The 23,228-nt window shown below is 42.6% G+C and overlaps 1 protein-coding gene across 3 annotated transcripts in view; it reads left to right on the top strand.

Moving 5' to 3' along the window:
• TMEM260 (transmembrane protein 260) overlaps nt 1-22,535 on the top strand; it is a 124,910-nt gene extending 102,375 nt beyond the window's left edge. For all 3 annotated transcript variants that reach the window (XM_088461595.1, XM_088461594.1, XM_088461596.1), the window contains exons 8-17: nt 855-895; nt 3,497-3,583; nt 3,760-3,871; nt 11,872-12,044; nt 12,143-12,314; nt 14,947-15,095; nt 15,366-15,542; nt 16,839-16,892; nt 18,479-18,569; nt 21,410-22,535. In XM_088461595.1, the coding sequence (XP_088317721.1) occupies nt 855-895; nt 3,497-3,583; nt 3,760-3,871; nt 11,872-12,044; nt 12,143-12,314; nt 14,947-15,095; nt 15,366-15,542; nt 16,839-16,892; nt 18,479-18,569; nt 21,410-21,679 (1,326 nt within the window). In that variant the 3' untranslated portion in view covers nt 21,680-22,535. The remainder of the gene's footprint in view (nt 1-854; nt 896-3,496; nt 3,584-3,759; nt 3,872-11,871; nt 12,045-12,142; nt 12,315-14,946; nt 15,096-15,365; nt 15,543-16,838; nt 16,893-18,478; nt 18,570-21,409) is intronic.
• Nucleotides 22,536-23,228: the final 693 nt, after the last annotated feature.

Consider the following 23,228-nt stretch of genomic DNA (forward strand, 5'->3'; position numbering starts at 1 on the left):
CCCTGTGGGGCTTTTGGGGGGGGACTGGGCTCGGCTCTGTGTGGCTTGAAGGGGGCCCCCACAATTTAGTTGCCCTGGGGCCCCCACAAGCCTTAATCTGACCGGCCCTGGTTGTTTTCCCTGTGGAGGACTGATGGTGTGCCTCAGCAATTTCAAAATCTTGTTTGGTGTGCTGCGAGTTGAAAAAGGTTGAAATTCACTGCCCTATAGTATCAGCACCCCGAGGCCAATAGTTTCTTCTTGAGAAATTAAGCAAAAATGATTAAATTCAGTAAATTATGCTGATCTGTCATCCTTAGGGTCAGTTATGTGGTGATGGACAGGGTTGTGCTTCTGTTTGTCCACATAGTTTATAATTGTCAGCCACCAGTACTAGATTTGCCCAACACATTGACCATGAATAATTTAATCTGGTCCTGGACCACTAACCCAGGCACCCCTGTGAGTGGCCAGTGTCACCCAGTTTGGGAACCACTGACCTCTAAAGGCTAACTACAAGAAGTTGTATCCCAGCATTTAATTCTACCATAATGTTATAGGTCCAAAAGCAGGGATTTATTCTTGAAGGTGAAGAAACCCTTTAATTTGTGTGGCTACTACAAGTAAAAAGCTTAAAAATAGCAAAGTAAATCCTGTGTATCCATTTTAAGGCCGGTTTTAGTTTTTATTTATAAATGTTATATAGTTACTAATTAGGCTTAGTTTTCATGACCGACATTCAGTAATTGTGTCATCTTTGTTTTCTACATGGGTAAAGGAACAACAGAGATGTTCAGCATTAACTACTGGTGTTTACACTTATTTCAGCTGACCATAGATTGTCACTAAGTGTTTTCTGTCTGCTTTTTCACTAGGCTAAATCTGAAATGGGATCTGGCATGAAAGACATTCTGATGTAAGAAAATAACTATCTTATTATATATGCTCTTGAAAGTGACTTATTTCTCTTTTTTTTTTCTCTTCAAGAATATCGTAACTTTATTAACTTCAAGCCATATATAAAAAGTAAAATGAAAAATACAAAATTCCTTTTTGGTTCAGTGAGACTTATACGTAAGATTAATAAGTAATTCATGTTGATGCATCAGTGGTTCCCTGGGCTGTAAGAAATAATTATTATGTATGTAAAGAAATTCTGGATAGTGTTTTTTTTGTATTATTTATAATAATTATATAATAAACCAAACACACACCTGTTCTATAACCCTTAAGATGGTGCATCTAAAGCATATGCAGTTATTGGTCATGAACTACCATATACATCATATCACACTTCCATATCGTAAGACTGGGGCTTTCGCACAAGCTTGCAAATGAACAATAAAAACTATAGGGCAAAAGCACAGGCTGAAATATAAAAAAAAAGTATGATGCAGTAGTACATTATCAACTATTCTGTAGGAAATCTTGCAAACATTGTATACATTACTAGAAGCGTTAAAACCTGTATCTGCTAGTATGTCTAGACATCCGATACAAAGAGCCTCGATGTAAACCTTAAATGATGTTTAATATGCAAAATGATTTATTTTGGAATGTGTTTTGTTGGTTGTCCGCTTGATGCGCTAAATGATCCCATATTCCAAACATTCCAGTCAATAGAGTCTAAACTAGTATCTATTCATCCAACCATCAGGGTTTTTTATTATTTGAAGTACCATGTCTTAAATAATAGTAAATGATATTTAAATGTAACCCCAGTACTTTCCTCTTACTGTATCTAGAATTCTTCTTCTCCCCATTGATTTGTAGAAAGTCAGTTTATAGGCATGTTAATTTGAATGAGGGGTGGCGCCAATGGGTGCCTAATCTCCTCAACCTAAGGAGAACTAGCGGGTTTCCCAACTTCACCCAAATAAAGTAGAAGTTGAAATCAGTAGAGTATCTCCTGCGCTAAGAAGGGAACTTTATAGATCAAAACTTCAGTGTGACACTTCTGCTATGCAAAACTAGACCCTTACACCCCATAAATGGGAGCTAAGCAATAGAGGACTGTTAAAGGTACTGTCAGCACTTAAGATATAAGTGGTCAAACACCCTCTTACCCAAACATGAAATCTGGCATGCATTTGGAAAACAATGGATGACCCAACAAAAAAATTATCAAAATTAAATGAATTATTAGCTAGGTTAATGGCATCCTAATACAATTCACTATTGTCATAGATAAACAAAAGGTAAAAATAACAAAATCGATTTCACTATTGTAGACAACAATGGTTAGAGGAATAATTAAATATACAAATAATTTAAAAAAATAAAATCGCAGTATCACAAATTAAAAATCAGGACTAAAAATAAAGCATAAAAGAAAAATGGAAATTCTCCCTTAAAACACGTTTCTATGCATCTGGCTGCTTCCTAAGGCAGAACTGAATGAATGGTTTATAGGTACAGTATATGGTACCTGTGTATATATACAGTACTGAGAGCGATGTGGTACTCCATGAGCGATATCGTATAGTGTACCTGGCATTGGTGTGCTCAAAGTCCTTAACGACATTAAGCAACACACAGTGAACGATATCAATCACGATATCGTTCAGTGCTGCCACCCACCCTCATCCCCGAACCTGCACAACCTGACGATATCGTCAGGCTGAACAACAGGTTCAGGCGATGGGTGACATCAACAACGACCAGCAGGAGTGAGCATCGCTGGTCGTTGACCGCATATCCGCTGGCCGATGTAATAAACAATATCGTTATCATTCATTATAGATACGCGGCTTAAGAATGCTTTCAAAAATAGAAGTGCTAATAGATTATTTTTTTCTACTGACAAAATGCAAATTGAATGAACAAAAGAGACCTCTAAATCAAATCAATATTTGGTGTGACCTCCCTTTGCCTTCAAAATGGCATCAATTCTTATAGGTACACTTACACAGTTTTTGAAGGAACTCTGCAGGGAGGTTGTTACAAACATCTTGGAGAACTGACCACAGATCTTCTGTGGATGTAGGCTTGCTGAAATTCTTTTGACTTTTCATGTAATACCAGACAGACTCGATGTTGAGGTCAGGGCTCTGTGGGGGCCGTATCATCACTTCCAGGACTCCTTGTTCTTCTTTACGCTGAAGATAGTTCTTAATCACATTGGCTGTATGTTTGGGGTCGTTGTCCTGCTGCAGAATAAATTTGGAGCCAATCAGATGCCTCCCTGATGGTATTGCATGATGGATAATTACCTGCCTGTATTTCTCAGCATTGAGGACATCATTAATCCTGACCAAATCCCCTACTCCATTTGCTGAAATGCAGCCCCAAACTTGCAAGGAACACTCATTATTGTACCATTTTTATAGCATTTTGACAGCATTCTTACTTTGCAACATTTTTTCCACACCTGCCTAAAACATTTGTGCAGTACTGTATATGTATGTACTGTATGCAGTTGTGTGCTCCTAATATTTGCTGGCTTTGTATACTATGTGGCTGGACTGCACTAGGTGTCTTTTTTTATTTTATTGTTGTTTTGTCATCATCTCTACAGGTTTCAGATCAATCACATGTGGGCAGAAGTTACTCCCCTGGCTCAAGGTTTAGCCCTTTTGGAGGTGATACTGTGTTGTATAAAGCGGTGAGTAAAATGAGTTGTTTTGTCATTGCTGAATTCTCCTTTTTATATTCTTATTGTTTTATTGTAATTTCCATACCCTAAATGACTGCTACCAGTTACTGTTAATAAACAACAACATCCAGCATGGTTGGTCTACCACTATTTTAAATAATAATGAACTATTGTGATCTTTACAGGGACTCAAATACTTCCACAGTTTGTCTATTTACTGCAATGCTGCTGTTATATTCTTTATTTTTCGCATGGCGAGCAAATTTAGATATCCATAAGCCTCTCTTCCTCGGTGTGGTAAGTTTATTATTTATTAAGTAAACATAAGTTATAAGTTAAATCTATGTATCATTTACACCTCCACTTACCCGTCCCACATCATTTACACCTCCCTGTACCTATCCCACATCATTTACACCTCCATATATCTGTCCCACATCATTTACACCTCCACGTACCTGTCCTACATCATTTACACCTCCACGTACCCATCCCACATCATTTACACCTCCACATACCTATCCCACATCATTTACACCTCCACATACCTGTCCTACATCATTTACACCTCCAAGTACCTGTCCCACATCATTTACACCTCCGCGTACCTGTCCCACATCATTTACACCTCCGCGTACCTGTCCCACATCATTTACACCTCCGCTTACCTGTCCTACATCATTTACACCTCCACGTACCCATCCCACATCATTTACACCTCCACACACCTGTCCTACATCATTTACACCTCCACATACCTGTCCCACATCATTTACGCCTCCACGTACCTGTCCCATATAATTTACACCTCCACGTACCTGTCCCACATAATTTACACCTCCATGTACCTGTCCCATATCATTTACACCTCCACGTACCTGTCCCACATCACTTACACCTCCACATACCTGTCCCACATCACTTACACCTCCACATACCTGTCCCACATCATTTACACCTCCACGTACCTGTCCCACATCATTTACACCTCCACGTACCTGTCCCACATCATTTACACCTCCACGTACCTGTCCCACATCATTTAACCCATCATTAAGCTTTTTATACAAATTCACCTGAAAGCTGACATGTGTTTATTGGCCAAATTAAGCTATTTAAAACCCTCCAAGTGCAGGATTATTCATAGGGAGGAGTGTACCAAAGCTTCTGCACTGTGGGCCTGATTCATTATGGATCGCAACAGTGTATGCAGTTGGCCGATTGTTGCGTACTGTGCATGCGCGAAGACTACACTGCGATTACACGTTTAAATGTGAGAGTCCTGCAGTGCCGTAATTGCTGTATACAGCCACAGTTACTTGTGCTGTGAGTAATTAGCACTTAATTGGCTCAAGGCCTTCATGTACTAAGCTGGGTATAACTACTATTAGCGTGTTATGTACTTGGGATTAATATGGCACATTAAAACTTATAGTTGCATGGAGCAGCTAAGTCGCAAAGTTCATGGTGCGCCAAACGGGGATTCATGGTATTTGACTTGATATGAGGATAGTTGTATGTAGAAATGTGTAGTAATTAAGAAAAATTGGCATTTTTAGAACAAATGATTATAGTGGATTACGGCTTGTTTGTTACTAAAGGTGGGTACACATGGTACGATTTAGGTAATTATCCAGTCTCAATGATGATTTCCCTCGCAGCTACAGGACACGATGTGTAGCAAAGGCTGCACGATGTACACAAGATCTGTCGTGCTTGATCTAATGATTTGCATATCTTCAGATCGTGCATGATAATAGACAGATGCTTACACGGATCCGTGATGCAAGCATCTGTCACAGATGCACACATGGATCAGTGCGATCCGTGCTACAAGCATCTTTGTAAAAAAAAAAAAATCAATAAGACACAGATGCAGGGACGGATCAGTGAGATCTGTCCGTGCATCTGTGAAAAAAAAATGAATGAAAGTGAAACCCCCACCCCCCTCAAACACAACCAGCCCCTGGCTTTGGAGACCCAGTACTGGTTGTGCTAAATACAGGGGACAAACAACATAGGAGTCCCCTGTATTAAGCACAACCAGCACCGGACTTTTCTGAGCCAGTTCTGGTTGCCAAAATACAGGGGATTAACGATGTAGGGGTCCTCTGTATTTAGTGTAACCAACACTGGGCTCTGAGCCGGCCCTGGTTGTGGAAATACAGTTGACAAAAAGCATTGAGGTCCCCTGTATTTTCCATAACCAGCTCCAAACTTTTTTAGCGGGGGAGTAATGCCATAGCCAGAGGCACCCTTTCACTGGGTCCCTCGGCCAAAGCATTACCCCTGACCGCTAGTCAACCCAGATTCCTGGGGAGGTGGGGACGCCCCCAATAAAGGAGTCCCCCTCTCCAAGGCACCCCAGACCTAGGCTGATAGCCCGGGGCTATCCCCAGCACTTATGGAGCGGTGGGTACCGGGTTATTAATGTAGTGTGGTGCAACTGAAAGAGTTAAAAAATATTATCGTTTGCAGTGGAACTATGTCTGCAGAGGAGCTTCCCCGACACCTCCGACCCAGACGCAGTTCCTTCAGAGGTTTTTGCGCGACTGGATCGCTCCTACCTGCCTCGTCTATATGAGACGCTCACAGACCACTAACTGGTGCGCGGCTGTAACTTTTGGTCTCATGAGGTTTTTGGGTCAGTCTCCTTGTATACCTCTCCCATGGGTCAGGTATATAGTGCTCTATATCCTACTAAGCATCGTGTTTTGAGTAGTTGATTCAGAGCCCATTGTAACTAAATTGCATATGCATTATATGTGACTGTTTGCTAGCTGCTGTGTTGATACAGCCTTTTATTTCTGATTGTCAGTTATAACTATATCTGTTTTTCTCATCCCTCTGTTGCAGGTGTGTGGGTTTTTTTCTTTATACTTCACATTTACTTGTTATTTGTGAAGGCTGTCACATTACATTACTTTGCATTGTTAACTTTATAATTGATATGTCAATAAGTAAATGGAATCAGGAGAGGGAGGCACCTGTGCTTGCTTCATGTAAATCCTGTTTGGCGGGTTTGTCCTCTCAGGACTTTATAGCGGATGGTTTGTGTGCTGTCTGTTATAAAGAGCCACCTCACCAGTCCAGTATACCAGTTCATGTACAGGAGCATTCGTGGGTGTCCTCCTTGTTTCTGGTAATGAAGCAGTTTGTTGATCGTATGGCTACTCCCACACTGCCTCCTATACATCCTTCCTTCCTCGATGCTCATGCCCACTCAAGTCAGAGTATGGCGCTGTTGCGAGCAGACCGATAGTCACTAAGGTGCCTAAACAGAAGTTATCTTTCTATTGGTCTGTTCAGCATATGGATTCAGACGCATCCTCAGTGGAGTCGGATGATGCACAGGGTTCTTCTTCTTTGAGGTCTACCTCGGGATAGGAGGACCAACCTTCTACAGTGGATGTTCCTTCTTTGGTAAGGGCGGTTAAATCAATCCTAGATATACAGGATGATGAACTAGCTCCTGGTAAGAAGGCTCCAGTGTTTAAACACTGGAAGGTGGTAAAAGCAGAGTTTCCTAAATCAGAGCAGCTCACTGAACTTATGTAAGAGGCATGGGGTAACCCGGATAAACTGTTTAATGTTGCTAAAATATTAGAATCATTGTATCCTTTCCAAACTTCTGAATGTACTAAGTGAGAAACTCCTCCTACTGTAGATGTTGATGTGACACACTTAGTCAGGAATGCTACGTTGCCTATTCTGTCAGCATCTTCTCTCAAAGATCCTACAGATCGGAAAATTGAAACATGTCTTAAGGCAATATTTTCATCATCTGGAGCTGTTACTCGTACTATACCAGGGGCTTGGGTAGCCATAGTGGTTGAAGAATGGATGGGGGCATTGGAGGAGTCTCTACCAGATGCTACCAGAAAACAGCTCACATATATCTCCCACATACGGGAAGCAGCCATCTTTTCGGGAGGAGCTGCAATAGCTTTTAAAGCATCAGCAGCCTCAGTGATGGCTCGTAGTGTCCTTTGGTTAAGGTCCTGGAAATCTGAGACAGGGTCAAAGAAGGCTCTGGAATCCTTACCTTTCTATGGATATATACTTTTTGGATCAGAGTTAGATAAGATAATAGCTACTCTGACCGCTTCAAAATCTGCAGATGTGCCATCTACAGCTACATTAAAGTCTAGGCAAATTTCTTTTCGGTCCTTTCATCCTCAGGGACGAGCAAAGGAACAGTCGTCTTCTTCCAGGCCGCCTAGTTTTCACAGGACAACCAGGTGATAAACTAAGAGGTCTGGGCCGGCCAGATATCCAGCTTCTAAGCCGGACAACAAACCCCCAGCCTGATCGGATGGGCCTCCTCCTGGGGGATCCCAGGGTGGGGGGGGGGGCCGATATCTTCAGTTTGCAGAGTACTGGCATCAAACAGATGCCTGGGTCTGAAAAGTGGTCTTTCAGGTGCATATGCCCTCACTTTTCGGTAGGGATGTGCAGGCTTGGATTAGTTCTGATTTTTCCCGCCAAAAATCGGGTCTCAAAGAGGCAAAACATCATCTTTCATGGACAAACATCATCATTCCCGGACAAAAGTCCATGAAAGATGACGTTTCCAAATTGGGTGCTTCTCAATACGGAGACTACCAGTCTCCGCGTATGGGAGGCAGTGACCGGTCATCACACCTTTCAGGGAAGATGGACAAATCAGGAAATTCATCTGCCCATAAACATTGTGGAGCTTCGAGAAGTATACAAAGCACTCATCGTGGCACAGGACCTGCTCCAGGGCAGGCCAGTCCAGATCCAGTCCGACAACGCGACCACAGTAGCCTTTCTCAATCATCAGGGAGGCACGCAAAGTCATGCAGCCATGATGAAGTGAAGAGTTCTGATTTGGGCAGAACGGCATCTTTCATCTATCTCGGCAATATTCAATCCGGGGGTTCTCAATTGGGAACCAGACTTCCTAAGTCATCAAGACATACACGCCGTAGAGTGGTCTATCCATCCAGGAGTTTTTCAACTCTTGGTGAACAAATGGGGACTACCAGACATAGACCTCATGGCATCTAGTCACAACCACAAGGTCCACAGGTACAGGTCCAAGTTCAAAGACCCATCAGCAGTCTTTGTGGATGCACTTGCAGTAAGATGGACTTCAAGCTAGCGTATCTCTTTCCTCCGATTTCCCCCCTCCCAAGGGTCCTCAGGAAATTCAAGCAGGAAGGTGGAACAGTAATGCTAGTGGCTCCTGCTTGGCCCAAATGTCATTGGTTTACGGCATATGGAATTTATCCATAGATAGTCCATATCCTCTTCCTCTATGGCCGGATCTGTTAGCGCAGGGTCTCTGCCTGCATCCAGACTTGCCTTGCCTGTCTTTGACGGCATGGCTCTTGATTCTTCCATCTTAAGAGCCAAGGGTTTCTCCAGCTCTGTGATTCAAATGATGCTTAGGGTACGAAAGCTTTTCTCTGCCCACATCTATTACAGAGTTTGGCATTCTTTTGGTTAATGGTGTTCCCACAGAAAATATGACCCTAAGGTGTTTAGGGTTTTCTGGCTTTTAGACCTTGGTCTCTGCCTGGCCACTTTGAGAGTTTAGGTTTCTGCACTGTCAGTCTGGTTCCAGAGAAAGATTGCTTCTTTACCAGGTGTTAGAATTTTTTTTCAAGGTGTTCTCCGAGTTCAGCCTCCTTTTGTCCCAACGGTAGCACTGTGGGATTTGTCTTTGGTTCTCAAGGGGCTACAAGCTCCACCATTTGAACCTCTGGACTCTGTAGTCTTGAAATGGTTAACAGCGAAGACACTTTTTTTCTTCTAGCTATTTCTTCTGCATGCAGAGTGTCTGACTTGGCAGCGTTCTCTTGCGCTCAGCATTTTTGATTTTTCACCAGGGTAGAGCTGTTCTTCGTACAAAGGAATGTTTCTAACTCTTTTAGAAAATCAGATACTCTTTTTGTGTTATATGATTTTCACAAATGAGAATGGGCCGTGAACAAACAGATTCTGGCTAGATGGTAACATATGACTATCTCTCAGGTATACATACAGGCTGATCTCCCTGTTCCAAACACTGTTACAGCACATTCTACTCGGTCTGTAGGGCCAACATGGGCGTTTATTCGTGGTTTTTATCTGTTGAGCAATTGTGCAAGGCAGCCACGTGGTTTTCTGTTAACACTTTTCTCAGGTTCTACGCCTTTGATACCATTGGCTCTCAGGATGCTTCCTTTGGGCGATGAGTACTCCTTTCTGCTCAGGAGCATCCAACCCTTATGGGAATGTCCTAAAGCAGTTCCCCTGGTTTCCCTGTGGATCCCTATGGAACCGGAAGAAGAAAATAAGAGTTATGGTAGACTTACTATTGATAACTCTTTTTTTCTTCGAGGTCCATAGGGTTCACAGGGCACCCATCCTGATGCACTTGGCTGCATTAGGTAATTTTTTTCTTTCAGTCACTGATTTCCTCATCTTGTATGAGAGTATTTCTGGTGCACGACTGTTCTTCCTTCTCCTCTTTCCTTCTCCTGCCTTGGCTTGTTTACAAAAGTAAATTCCTGTGGGCAGGGTATATGTGGAGGAAGACCGGAGGCATCCTGGGAGCTGACAGCTTTAACTGTTTGGTAACTGGATCACTCCAACCACATTATCCCCATGGTATCCCTGTGGTCACTATGGACCTCGAAGAAAAAGAGCTATCAATGGTAAGTCTACTGTAACTCTTATTTATTTTTCACGCGCCGCAAGGTTTTCAGCACTGAAAATCATGCGACCACTTTTTTTTAATTGGATACCGCAGGTATCGGGAGCGCGCATTCCTACGGTAATCTGAAATTGGGAGCGAGTGGCACTGGGTTTTTTACCTCGCTAAACCTCGCTCCCAATTAGATGTGCCCCTTAATAATACAGTACCTGCTATTTAGCATTTTGCACTAATTGCTTAATGTTTTGGAAAGCAATCTATTGCAGCATCTTAGTTATGTGTACTGTGTGAGAAACCCATGTGGTCATGTGATGGTAAAGGTTTACCGTATATACTCGAGTATAAGCCGAGTTTTTCAGCACAAAAAATGTGCTGAAAAAGTACCCCCTCGGCTTATACTCGAGTCAAGTGTAGCGCTGACCGGACGGAGTTCGGTCAGCGCTACACACTGCCAAACACACAGCCGCCGGAGCCGGCAGCTGCGTGTTTGGTGTAATCAGCAACCACTGAGAGTCTGTCAGACTCTCAGCGGCTGCTGCTGCTCCCACTGCGGGAGCCATCTTCCGGCTCCCGCAGTGGGTGATGGGAGACACGTCGTCATGACGACATCTCCCATGCAAAGCGGCCAGCGGCGGGAGCGGAGGAGCGGACAGCGGCGGGACCAGGAGCGGGAGTTTAAGATAAGTGTTGGGGACTACAGGGGGCACTACCAGGGGGCGATGACTACAGGGGGCTCTACCAGGGGGCATTATCAGGGGGCACTCCAAGGGGCATTATCAGGGGGCGATTACTACAGGGGGCACTAAAAGGGGGGATTACCACTGGGGGAACTACAAGGGGGGAATTACTACAGGGGGCACTACCAGGGGGGGATTACTACAGGGGGCACTAAAAGGGGGGATTACTACAGGGGGCACTAAAAGGGGGGAACTACCAGGGGAGGATTACTACAGGGGGCACTACCAGTGGGGGATTACTACAGGGGGCACTAAAAGGGGGGATTACTACTGGGGGTACTACCAGGGGGGGATTACTACTGGAGGCACTGAAAGGGGGGATTACCACTGGGGGCACTACCAGGAGGGATTACTACTGGGGGCACAACCAGGGGGAATTACTACTGGGGGCACTACCAGCTGCTGCCATTTCCCACACTAGGCTTATACTCAAGTCAGTAAGTTTTCCCAGTTTTTTTGGGTAAAAGTAGGTACCTCGGCTTATATTCGGGTCGACTTATACTCGAGTATATACGGTACTTTACAGTCCACAAGCAGACTGAGCTCATAAGGGTGTTTTCCAATACCTCTCTGCTCAGTGCATCATGTAACTGTGGTTGCCATGGTAGTCACTTAACACAGTTCTGCAGATCTATAAATCATTTAAAGCCAGCCAGATAAAACAAACAGAAAGGAAAAATGTTTATTACCAAGTTTCTTCTTATAGCCTGCAACAGATATTTATGTTAGAAAATAAAATACAATCCATATTTTACATGGGATCAAGAAAACTGAATTGTACTGACTATCACAGTAAATTGGCCTAAAGCAATGCATCATTAATTACACCTTCTGACTATTTCTTTGTCTTGCATGAGTAAAGCATTCCATTGATGTGGCTCTCTGTTCCATAGGTTGAGAGGTTTTGGATGCAGAGCAATATTGTGATTTGTGTTCTGGCAGGGCTTGGCCTGGCTTCATCGCTGCGCAGTGTCCCAGCAAAAATGGCCAGCAAAGATTTACTACTCTACATTGAATGGATTTTTACTGTAGTGGTCATTGCTCGTCAATTAAGTTTTAACTACAGGTACCTCTATCTTGCATGTATTTTGTATATACTTAGCAATACTAGCTGAAGTGAACCATTCATTATCATATCACAACTAATTTTTTTATTTTTTTTAGGATTTGTGACCAAAGCAGCAATTACGTGGTAGATAAATTTGCAAGGAATGTTTTGTTGTCCATGCCCAAAAACGCTATAATCTTGCTGAGAGGTGATCTGCCCGGCAACTCCTTACGTTATCTTCATTATTGTGAGGGATTTCGTCCTGATGTATCCTTAGTGGATCAAGAGGTGGGTGGAGATCACTGTCATTTAAATATAATTTGTATGAAAAATCCAATAAAAATAGCTACATTGATTTCACGGTACTGTATGATATGGGAGAGGCAGCTTCATACCATCTTTTCCCCAGATGGCAGTGTGGCTTTATGGGAATATTTAGCATTAGTATTTATGGGAATTCTGTAGATCCGTATATAGAAATTGGATTGGTAATGACAATTCTGGCTACTTTATCTGTGCGAAACTAAACCATGTGAGCCATGACTACTAAAAAATCATCCCCTTCCTCCTCTCCCCTAGGCTTGCTTAGAGCTTGTGAGTCTGTGTCTGTGTATCCAACAGCCATACTTTGTAACTTCCAGAGAGGTTTTGAAAAAGAGATATTGATTTGTAGAAGGATAGCTAAAATGTATACTTAAAGGTACTCAAATTGCTTTTATAAAGAAAAGAAAACCATAAATAAACATGTGAGATTCCTGCTTTACAATATACAACTTTCTAATGTGAAACAAAGCAAGTTGTTTGTGTGAGGTGATCCCCATATTGTTTGTTGTTTTCCCTTCCCTTCACTGAACGGCATGCGTGGAAGAGTGTGACTTTGTCTGGGATAGTATTTGGTTACACTTCTAATCCTAGTGAGTGGCTTTATAGCTTTGCAGAAATCCCTTTGTCAAACGTGGTTAAATATTGCAGCCCTCTCTCTGCTGGACCTCAACCATTATACTTGCCCCAGTTGTCGTATGGCTATGATGTTTATTTCCAGAATATCTTGTAATAAGGAAATGAACCAGGTCCTGACACTGTCAATGCCATATACCACTATCAAACATAAGTGTTTCTTGGGGTAAAAGTTATTAAAGGGAAACACAAGTAAATACGGGTTCCTGTCAGATTTGGAGTTTTGATTATTTAGGATATTGTATGTCTAAACTACACAGACAATTTTGTTTTGTGATTAAACCTTATAAATCTAATCTCTGTGCTACTCTATGCCACTTTGCACAAATAATGGCCTGGTTTTTATCACACTGAAATTGCCTTTCTCAGGTCATGTTAGTCTTTCCTACCCTGCATGTCTTAATATAAAAAATGACATGAATAAACAATAGCTAATTGCATTATAGACAATAGATCCTATAAATCAGTAGTTCTCCGCCCCAGTCCTCAGGTACCGCCAGAGCTGTAACAGGGCACAGTTAAGCTCTGTGCCTGCGTGTGACGTCATGAAGTCAGGCAGAAGAGGCGTGACCGGCAGCATCGGTAAGTGCAGCGCTGACTGGGCGTCCTCAGGGAGCCCGATTGGCTGCATATATTGTGGAGGCTGCCCGTCTGGAGCGTCCACAGGACGCTCTGCAGGTGCTGCAGGAGCAATCCTGGCTGCATGATGCCATTCTAGGGGGGAGACGTTGCTGCGAACAGAGCCTCTCTGCAACAGTGTTATTCCACCTATTTCCACAGATGGAAATCCTCAAAATAGTAGAATTTACCATAAGAATTTTTTGCTCTACGCAAACTGCCACTTTCTAGAAGACATCATTAAATTGTTTTTTTGTTTACAGGGTCACAATTTATTATTTTTTTTATGAGCATTTTGTTGCCTACCCAATATTTTTAGGGTGATTATTAAAAGTTAAATATTATAACTATATCTTATAATCATTTAATCTATTAGATGTAGTCAGCGCTCTTGATTTATGTGCCCACGATGAAAGTGGTTTGTTTCACAGATTACATCATAGCGGTATGGTTTGTAGTGGCATGGTTTGTAGTGGCTCATATTGGAATGGTTTGTAGTGACTCATATTGGCATGGTTTATATTGGCTTATAGTGGCATAGTTTATAATGGCAAGTGTGTAGTGGCTCATAGTGGCATGGTTTGTAGTGGCTCATAGTGGCATGGTTTGTAGTGGCACATAGTAATATGATTCGCATTGGCTCATATTGGCATGGTTTGTAATGGCTCATATTGGCATGGTTTGTACTGGCTCATACTGGCATGGTTTGCAGTGGCTCATATTGCCATGCTTCGCAGTGGCATATAGTGGTATGGTTTGTTGTAGCTCATAGTGGCATGGCTGGTAGTGGCTCATAGTCACATGGCTGGTAGTGGCTCATATTGGCATGGTTTGTAGTGGCTCATATTGGCATGGTTTGTAGTGGCTCATAGTCACATGGTTTGTTGTGGCTCATATTGGCATGGTTTGTAGTGGCTCGTATTGGCATGGTTTGTAGTGGCTCATAGTGGCATGGCTTGAGTAAGGGTGTGCTCAGGTGAATTATGCCCTCCTTCCATTTTGATTGAGGGATGTCACAAAGTTGGCAAAGTTTTCAGTATCTACTCTTCTTAGTAATGTCTGTGGGATGTGATCAATGCAAAATGGGTACAACCTTACTTGCCTATGACAGAGGATATTCAAGCCTTGATAATATTTGTGAGTATTAGACTGCAAATTTAATTGGTAATATTCACGATCAAGAATTTAGTCAAAAATGATAAAACACCACCTATTAGTGCACATTTCCATACCATGCACATATGGAACTTGATACTGTAGATGTACATTTAAAATTATTACAGTGTTAGACATCAGTTTCTGTAGCTTTTAATGGCATTTCTTCCGGTGTGCTAATATTGTGCAGATGATGACATATGAATGGTATTTACCAAAGACTGCAAAACACTTAGGAAGCATCAATTTTCCTGGGAACAGATGGAATCCGCTACAAACAAAACTTCCGGATGGAACAGTCACATTTAACCTTCAGCATTTTCTCAAAGTAAATGAATAGTAAGCATTCAGTGTTCTCACCCACTTTTCCCGAGTGAGTATCTTGTGTTACATTTGTTACAAACGTCAAAGCTAATTCCACTGTTTGGTTACCAGTCAAACAGATTACAGTATTTCTTGAAATAATAATTCGTTTATCTATATAAATAACTGAGCCTTTAAAATACACATGTGTTCGGTACAAAAAAAGAGGTTCTGTAACAGAATTCATGATCTAATCCTTAGTTGAGTTCTAAATGTTTGTTTGCATCTGTGTTTTTCTGTCTGCAGTAAGGAAACATTTGTGTGCATAGGACTGAATGAAGGAGATCCGACATGGAAGAAAACCCATTCTCTGTGGCCGTGGGGGGCATGTGAGAAACTTGTCCCTAAAAATAAAATTTTTAATGCCGAGGAATGGATTACTCTTACCAGTAATCTGTATAACTGGACAGAGGAGTATGGAAAGTATGTGCAATATCATGCAATACAGGTCACTTTTGTGTTTTTATACAGCTTTGGTTTTGTTTAGATTTGAATAACAATTTTGATTCTGAATTGCACACGTGCAGAAATTCGCCAGCTTACTTAGGGATCTATGGGCTCGATTCAGACCGCACGCTAGATGCGTACGCTCGTACCCAGCGTATGCAAATCTGGCACACACCCAGCAAGGCAGGCGATCGCATGGCAAGGTATAAGCACCCCCACTATGTCTTGGCGTGCGATCGCTTTGTGTATGCAGACGCCCACTTGCGCACTTCATCTAAAGGAAGTGTATGCAACCATTGGTACATAGTGTACCATCGGAAGCGAATGCAGTACTTGAGGTTGACTATACCCTACCGCAAGCACTGCAATCACTTCAGTGTGAAATACAACCAGGTGACATGTACTGTGACGCTGCCTGTTAATTATGCACACCTCTAAAACGGAGTTAGGACGCTCATGCATGCCTGCGTACGCACCTCCACTCCCCCGTCACCACCCACAAATGGCTTCTCCTGTCACTCACTCTGACGGGCTGTCTATGTGCAGTGAGCGAACGCTTCCCGATCTCACACACTGCAATGCGTACACATGCGCAGAAAGCGAAAATCTGCCTCCTAGTGAGCGGGTCTGAATCAGGTCCTATGTACTCCTTGGAGGGAGATAAAGTGGACAGAGAGTGATTTAAATGGAGAGAGAGAGAAAGTATCAACCACCCAGCTCCTAACTGTCATTTTTCAAACACAGCCTGCGACATGGCAGTTAGGAGCTGATTAGTTAGTACTTTATCCCTGTCCACTATATCGCTCTCCAAGGCTTAGTACATAGCACCTCCCTAATGCAAATGTGAGAATCCACCTGGCGGCGGATCAGGGGCGGGCCCCGTCCCCCCTCCTCGCGGCTGCTGGCCGCCCGTACACACATGCCGATGGTCAGATATGTCTGCAGACATATCTGTCCATCGGCTATGCAGCACAGCCAATGCGATATGTCGGTGAACGACGACGTTCACGACATATCGCGGGTACACACTGGCCGACGTGCAGCAGATATATTGGCCGATCAATTGATCGGCCTATGTATCTGTCAGTGTTGTACCCACCATAAGGAGCCATTTTGTAGGCTAAACATCTGTTCAAGAGAATGTATCCATTAAATTGATTAGGCTATTGTCCCTTAATATCAGCCCAAGATACCTGTTTCTAATTTATTAGTAATATATGGCTGTCCTAATAAACTGTTAATATTCAATATTAAATGTTTCTTTCCATCCAGGTTTGAGAGTTCATCCTGGGAAGCAGTTGCTAATGAGGAGATGTGGGAAGCAAGGTACATTTTATGTCTTTCTGCAAATATCATTCCCTTTTGTGAAACATGCATTTGCCTTAGCTTCTGTTTATATACCTTATGTGCGCTCATAGTCCATCAGACACCATGATTTTTTATTTATTTTTGGAAACTTTATTTTAACAGATCGGGTACCATGTTTAACTACTTGTATAAAATGGGGAAAAATTTGCAGCTAAATGATCTACTTACAGTATTATGGCGTATAACAAAAGCAATCGCTGGTTTGTCAGTTAATGAAGCAGCCATATTGATTGTGATTTGTCAGTGTTTCCTGAAATTCTAGTAAATCTAATTTGCTGTCCAACACCTGTACAGTGAGGGCTCTGTTGTAGAAGAAAAAAAATATGAATTTTTAACAATGTAAGGTATTTCAAAAGAGTGTGATCATAGGTCAGGATTTGTGCATTCATACTATTCATGGCATTGAAGGATACTGCAAGTTGCAAATTAAATATTTGTTGGTCCCCTCTGATACATATTCTAGCTGGGATACCTGATGTTGCCCAGGTTGAAGACTGAACGCTTAAGTACACCTGCAGCCTTCATTTTTTTTTTTTTAGATTATCCTTGCCCATAACTTGGATAACTATGCAAATTAGGAGTAAATGACAGTGCAGGCAGGCATATTCTCATACCATTTGGAATGGGGTATATCTGGAGCAGAATGACTTACAGAACAGAAGTCAATATAGCTTACAAAATCAGAAATCACTGCAGAACAGCTAAATCACCCCCTGAAATCACTCTGCAGACCAACATTTATGGCCATGTGTAGCAGGGCTGCCATCGGTGGGAATTCCGGGCTGGAGTCCTGTTCCCTGACAGAATGGGACTCGCCCGCGGTGGCACACTGTGGCTGTGATTAATCTCCACTGTAATCTCTGTATGCTAACCTTTGCCAGGATCAAAGATTGTGGATTGATTATGCTGTCTGCTACAGTCTGAATGTATCGAGTGGAATGCATCAAGTACTGAGCAGCTCATGAGCCTACCAGAGTGTGACAGTGTGTGTATGAAGCCAGCCCCTCAGCCCTAGAACCTGTAATTTAAGACTGTCCCTCTTTTATGGGATTGTGTGACAGTGTGTGGCCCTGACGAATTCCAAAACTAGGCAAAAAACCTAGTCCTGTTCAAACTACACCACCATACCAAATTCGGTGGAGCTAGGTACAAAACACACACACACACATTCTCGCTTATTATATAGATAAAGGTAATCTATTGCATAGCATTTTATAATCCAAGAATAGGCCCAGAATTCAATTTATTTTGACCACTTTCTTTCTAATGGTTTTCAAAATGGTATTTGTGTTCTCACTTACAATTTTTTCCAGGAACTTTATTTTACTTTAAAATTGTTTTAATTAGTTAAGTACACACTGATTTGAATATATTGCTTCTGCAGCCTAACATCCGTACTTGTTCCAGCCACAAAGAGGTAGGTTTATTGTTGTAGAAAAATAGACTATAACTATACTCCATGCTGTGACAAAGGTGTCTCTACAGTATGAACATTTACACATCTGCCATTTCACCATTTTCTTTCAACATATGCTGTTTTGCAGAGTAAAAACCTCTTTCTTTATCTTTGATCTGGCCGAGTCCACTCATTTGTCCACAGCAGTCAGAAATCAACTGTACCTGTATTCTCACAAGGTAAAATACCTTTGTTTTAGCTGTTTACTCACCAGGGCTGTATGATTCAAGGGAAGGGCCCACACTGCCCCAAACATTGCCCCACAGGCCAGCATCTGGCAACGTCACAATATATTACATTACATCGGCTGCACAGAGCTGGTTCCCGGCACTGCTGGAAGCATCGCAGACATGATGCACTATGCTGCAATGCTGCCGGTAAGGGGTATGGCGGTGGAGGGTGTGTGTGTGGGGAGTCATTTCTGGCAGCGTTGAGGACATGATGTACTGTGCTGGAATGCTGCCGGGAAGGGGTATAGCGGCGTCGGTAGCGGCAGGTGTCATGGCGGAAGGTCAATTTAATCGGTTGAGTCCCCCGCAATTTAGTTACCCCAGGGCCCCCACATGCCTTAATTCGCTCATGTCACTCATTGGGCGGTATTCAATCGTTTTCGCGGTCCGGATCTCACGTCTAAAGTGATGGGATATCGCAGGGCGCTATTCAATTGTTACTGCTTTTCGCGCTGATCACGCCCAAAGTGGTCGGTTCAGCCGTGTAAATCGGCTCCCCCCGACCAAAGTGATGGGCGCGATCGCGAAAAGTGCCGTTTGGGCACCCAAACAGGTCACTTTTCACCCATTTCAGCTCGCTCCTCCCTGTGGCTGCGAGCTGAAATGGAGCACTGGCAGCTGATGGCGCCCGACAAGAGCAACAATTGAATATCTCTGTTGGGCGCGAAGGGGTCTGGAAACAATTGAGTTCCGCACATTGGAGCTCATTCAGGCCCGCTCTCAAGATGCGATTGCTCGCTGGCAAAAAGGGGCCAGATATTTAAATTAAGCGCTCGCACTGCATCGCTTAAGGATGCCCGCTATGTTTTAGCGAGCTATGGCAAAGTGCGTCTGCAAATGTCTGAAGACTCTGCCTTGCCACTCACAACACACGTCATCTCCGGGAAATGAAGGATTAATCGAGACCATCGTGAGCCATCGGAGCTGCTCGCAGCCCTTGGGGTTGCCTTAGCTTGCCGCAAGCACAGCGATCAGCGCTGGCTGAAATACATGCAGGTGACGTGTACAATGACGCTACTATGCTAATTATGTACGCCCTTTAAACAGCGTTTTGGCGGCCAGACACGCCTGCATTTGCACATCCACTCCCCCGTTTACAATCACCTTCCCCTGTTACCACCCACAAACGGCACTATCTGTCACTCAAAGCAGCGACCTGATAGTGGCTTACGAGCAACCAAAATCAGATAGCAACGAATGGATTGCGCACGTGCACTGCGAAATATACGCATGCGCAGATTGGCGAAAATCGCTCAGAGCGACCGATCACGCCTTAGCTGGCGGGTCTGAATCAGGTCCTTTGTGTTTACGCCAAAGGTTACGGTTTCTCATTTTGCCAAATATTGTGCAGTCATGTAGGCCCATCATACCTGGGTGCACAATTATTCCATTGTTGGACATCCCAGAATGCTTTCCACAGTTTTAGCATACCCTAATAGCAAAACTGTGGCATGCTGGGATGTGTAGTTCCACAGCAGCTGGAGGGCCTCATGTTGAATACCCCTGGAATACAATGTTCCATAATACATGTAATGCCTTTAAAATTATTTTACTAATTTGTACCTTTAAACAACGAGACCTCATAGATGTTTTGAAAGCTCCTTGCACACCATGGCTATCCCATTAGGATACAACTAGGAATGGCTGATCTGTTCTTTGAGACAATCTCATTTTCATTGTGGTCAGGTGTATGATAATTCCCTTTTGAGCAAGGTTCTGAATGTGATTGTTTAAGACTGCACTATTCTGCAGCCTCACTATGAAAAGGTGTGCACGCTCATGTATTCAGGGCATTGTAAGTTAGCTAAACATCTTCTGTTTTTTGCCACTTGCATTTTGTTGTTTGCAGGGTCACATAAAAGGTGGAAAAAAGTATGACCTGTTTTATATTGACTTCAGGCTGTACACAGGGGCATATCTATAATGTGTGCAGAGGTGTACGGTGCACACGGACCCCTGGGTCCAGTAGGACTAACACCGCACAACCTGCACCCATTTATTAAATATTTACCTATCCGGAGTCCCGTGTCGGCGGTAGCAACGATGTACAAATCACCGGTAAAATGGCGCAATGGGAAACGGCCGCCGCACCATTTCCTCGGTGACCTGCACATGCGCAGTAGGAAAATTGTCTGGGGAAAAAAGCTGCCGCACCATTTCACTAGGGACCTGCACATGCTCAGTAGACTCTGGCACAGTGCTAGAGACTACTAGTGACCAAAGTCTACTGCCCGGCTCAGGGGAGAGAGGAGGGGGCCCCGGACGGAGACTGCACACGTGACTCCTCCTCTCTTAATACGCCCCTGGCTGTACATCACAACAACCTGCAGTTTCAATAAGGATATGTAGACTTTTTATATCCACTCTACAAGACATACAACAATAACAAAGACAGTAACTCTTTTATAGACGATAGAAGTTTAGCTTTAGGAATAAAGGTATGAGGCTGTTTTATATGTTTTCCAGTGTTAGGAATAATCTACATACTCTAGAATGTAAAATGTGGATAGTTTTGAAGTTCTATAGGTTCGGTTCAGTGATGCCGAAATGGGAAAGTGGGTATGGATTACCCAGGCCTCTACGCAAATAGTGAACAAAGGGGCGTAGCTGTGCCACCTCCTATGGCCAACCACCCTCCGTTCCCCTGAGCTCCCAGGTCCCCCCGGGGGTCTCGGCTGCCCTAGTTAGCATAACCAAACAGGAGAGCAGGTATAGAAGGACAGAAGAACATTCTTTAATAAAGGAATATATCAGCTCTCAAGTCATGTGTTTTTTCTCTTATTTTGTAGTTGTATAAAGAGGTCATTAACAAACAAGATAATCACCCCGTCAACTGGCACAAAAACTACGCCATTGCCTGTGAGCGAATGCTACGTCAACAGAGACCAGACATGGATCCACAAATGTTTCTAAATGATGCCATCAAGCACTTTTCTGCTTATGTTAGCAAAGCAAAGGATGACAGCCAGAGAGAAGCCATAATGCATGCAATAGACTACTTCAAAGATGAAGCCCTGAGATTAAAGAAAGCAAAGGAGCATCTTAAAGGAAATTCATGACCTCTCATCGTCGTGTGGTTGGAGTTCGATGCACAGAAATAGCAAAGTGCACCTATGACTACACAAAATGTAGGCATCCATTTTGTGACCTGCACCATGATTAATGATTATCTGCCTGTCCATTCATTGGGAGCCGCTGACCACTTGGAGACTCTGGATGGAGCAGCAGTGTGGTGTTCTACAACAACTTGTAACAACTTCTCTTCCTATGATAAAAGCAGAAATGTTTTGTGGTTACCTTTTAATTTCTCTCCACAAGTTGATGGCTGACTTCTCTGTTTTTAAGAGATATAAGACATTAGAATATTTGATGAATCTGTGTTCTTGGAAGAAAACAGATTTAACATGTAAGCATTTCTGGTATATAAATAGCGTGATGTACAGGTATTTTTTTCTAATCGCTTTACTTTGAAGTGACGGGTCAGCTGTAATCTATGAATTAATGTTTCACTATAATATTTCTCAGGTATGTGGACGTCTTATTATTTAGTACCAACCCTAAAGTATAAATTGATTTATATATTAAATTTTGTTTTTTGATATTCACAAATATATATGTAAAAGATATTATACATTGGTTGGATTGAAGATACAGTATGATACTGTATAGCTATTATAAGATACTGCAAGCTATTCTACTATGTTGTCAGCCAATTCAGTCTCCGGTATTTGTCTTTCTGACAAGTCTGGTGTGCATTGGAATTATACCTTCTCCCTAAAAATCATATACATATCGTATGTTAGATGTAGAATGTTTCTGGGTGGTTATATAATATATTATATATTTGTATATAAGGCAAACTTTTATTATACTGTACAGACTAATTACTCTTTATCAATAAACTTGAAATAGAAATTTTTTTGTCTTTATTTTTCCAAAACATTGCCATTTAAACAAATAAACTATTTAGAGGGGTTAAGCATTGTGTTGCCTTATTTGTTATGAAACTGATAAAGTTCTGCTTATGGCAGTGTAATGATTATTACCACTGTCTCTAGGAGTTATTCTCCTGTGGTACCCAACACCCAAAGCTGATTTTGTGTTTGTCCTTCTCGATTGCCCCAACTCGTAAACTGGATCCTATTTTTACATTTGTTAATTACTTTCATATTTATACTTCCTCCTATTTGTACTCCTGTTGATCTAGTCCTAATAATTAGCCGGCTCCCGCTGTCGCTGTGTAAAAGGAGACTTCTGAGGCTCCTTTTCTAAATGGATGTCGGTTTCAGGCATCTTTTATACATTTTACTAAAGAGACCATACAAGAGAAAATGCTAATAATTGTTCTTTATTTTATTATGACAGTTAATTAATAGCAACCTGTTTTAATGAATAAAGTCACTCTGAGTCTTTCTACGTTTCCTAAGTAGAAGGCAGAATCTGTAGGGATTCTTTTTCTCCCAATTGTATAGCTTGTAGACTCCGAGCACTGTATAGACCCCTGTATAGAAATGCTCGCTAATGAAGAGGGAGGGCTAGAAGCTTGTCTACATTCATAGATCAGTAGTGAGTCATTCGGCAAGAAAGGGCCCCCTTACCAGGCATAGT

Source organism: Taudactylus pleione, unplaced genomic scaffold (genome assembly GCF_031769625.1).
Source record: "Taudactylus pleione unplaced genomic scaffold, aTauple2 ptg001075l, whole genome shotgun sequence".
Classification (NCBI taxonomy): domain Eukaryota; kingdom Metazoa; phylum Chordata; class Amphibia; order Anura; family Myobatrachidae; genus Taudactylus; species Taudactylus pleione.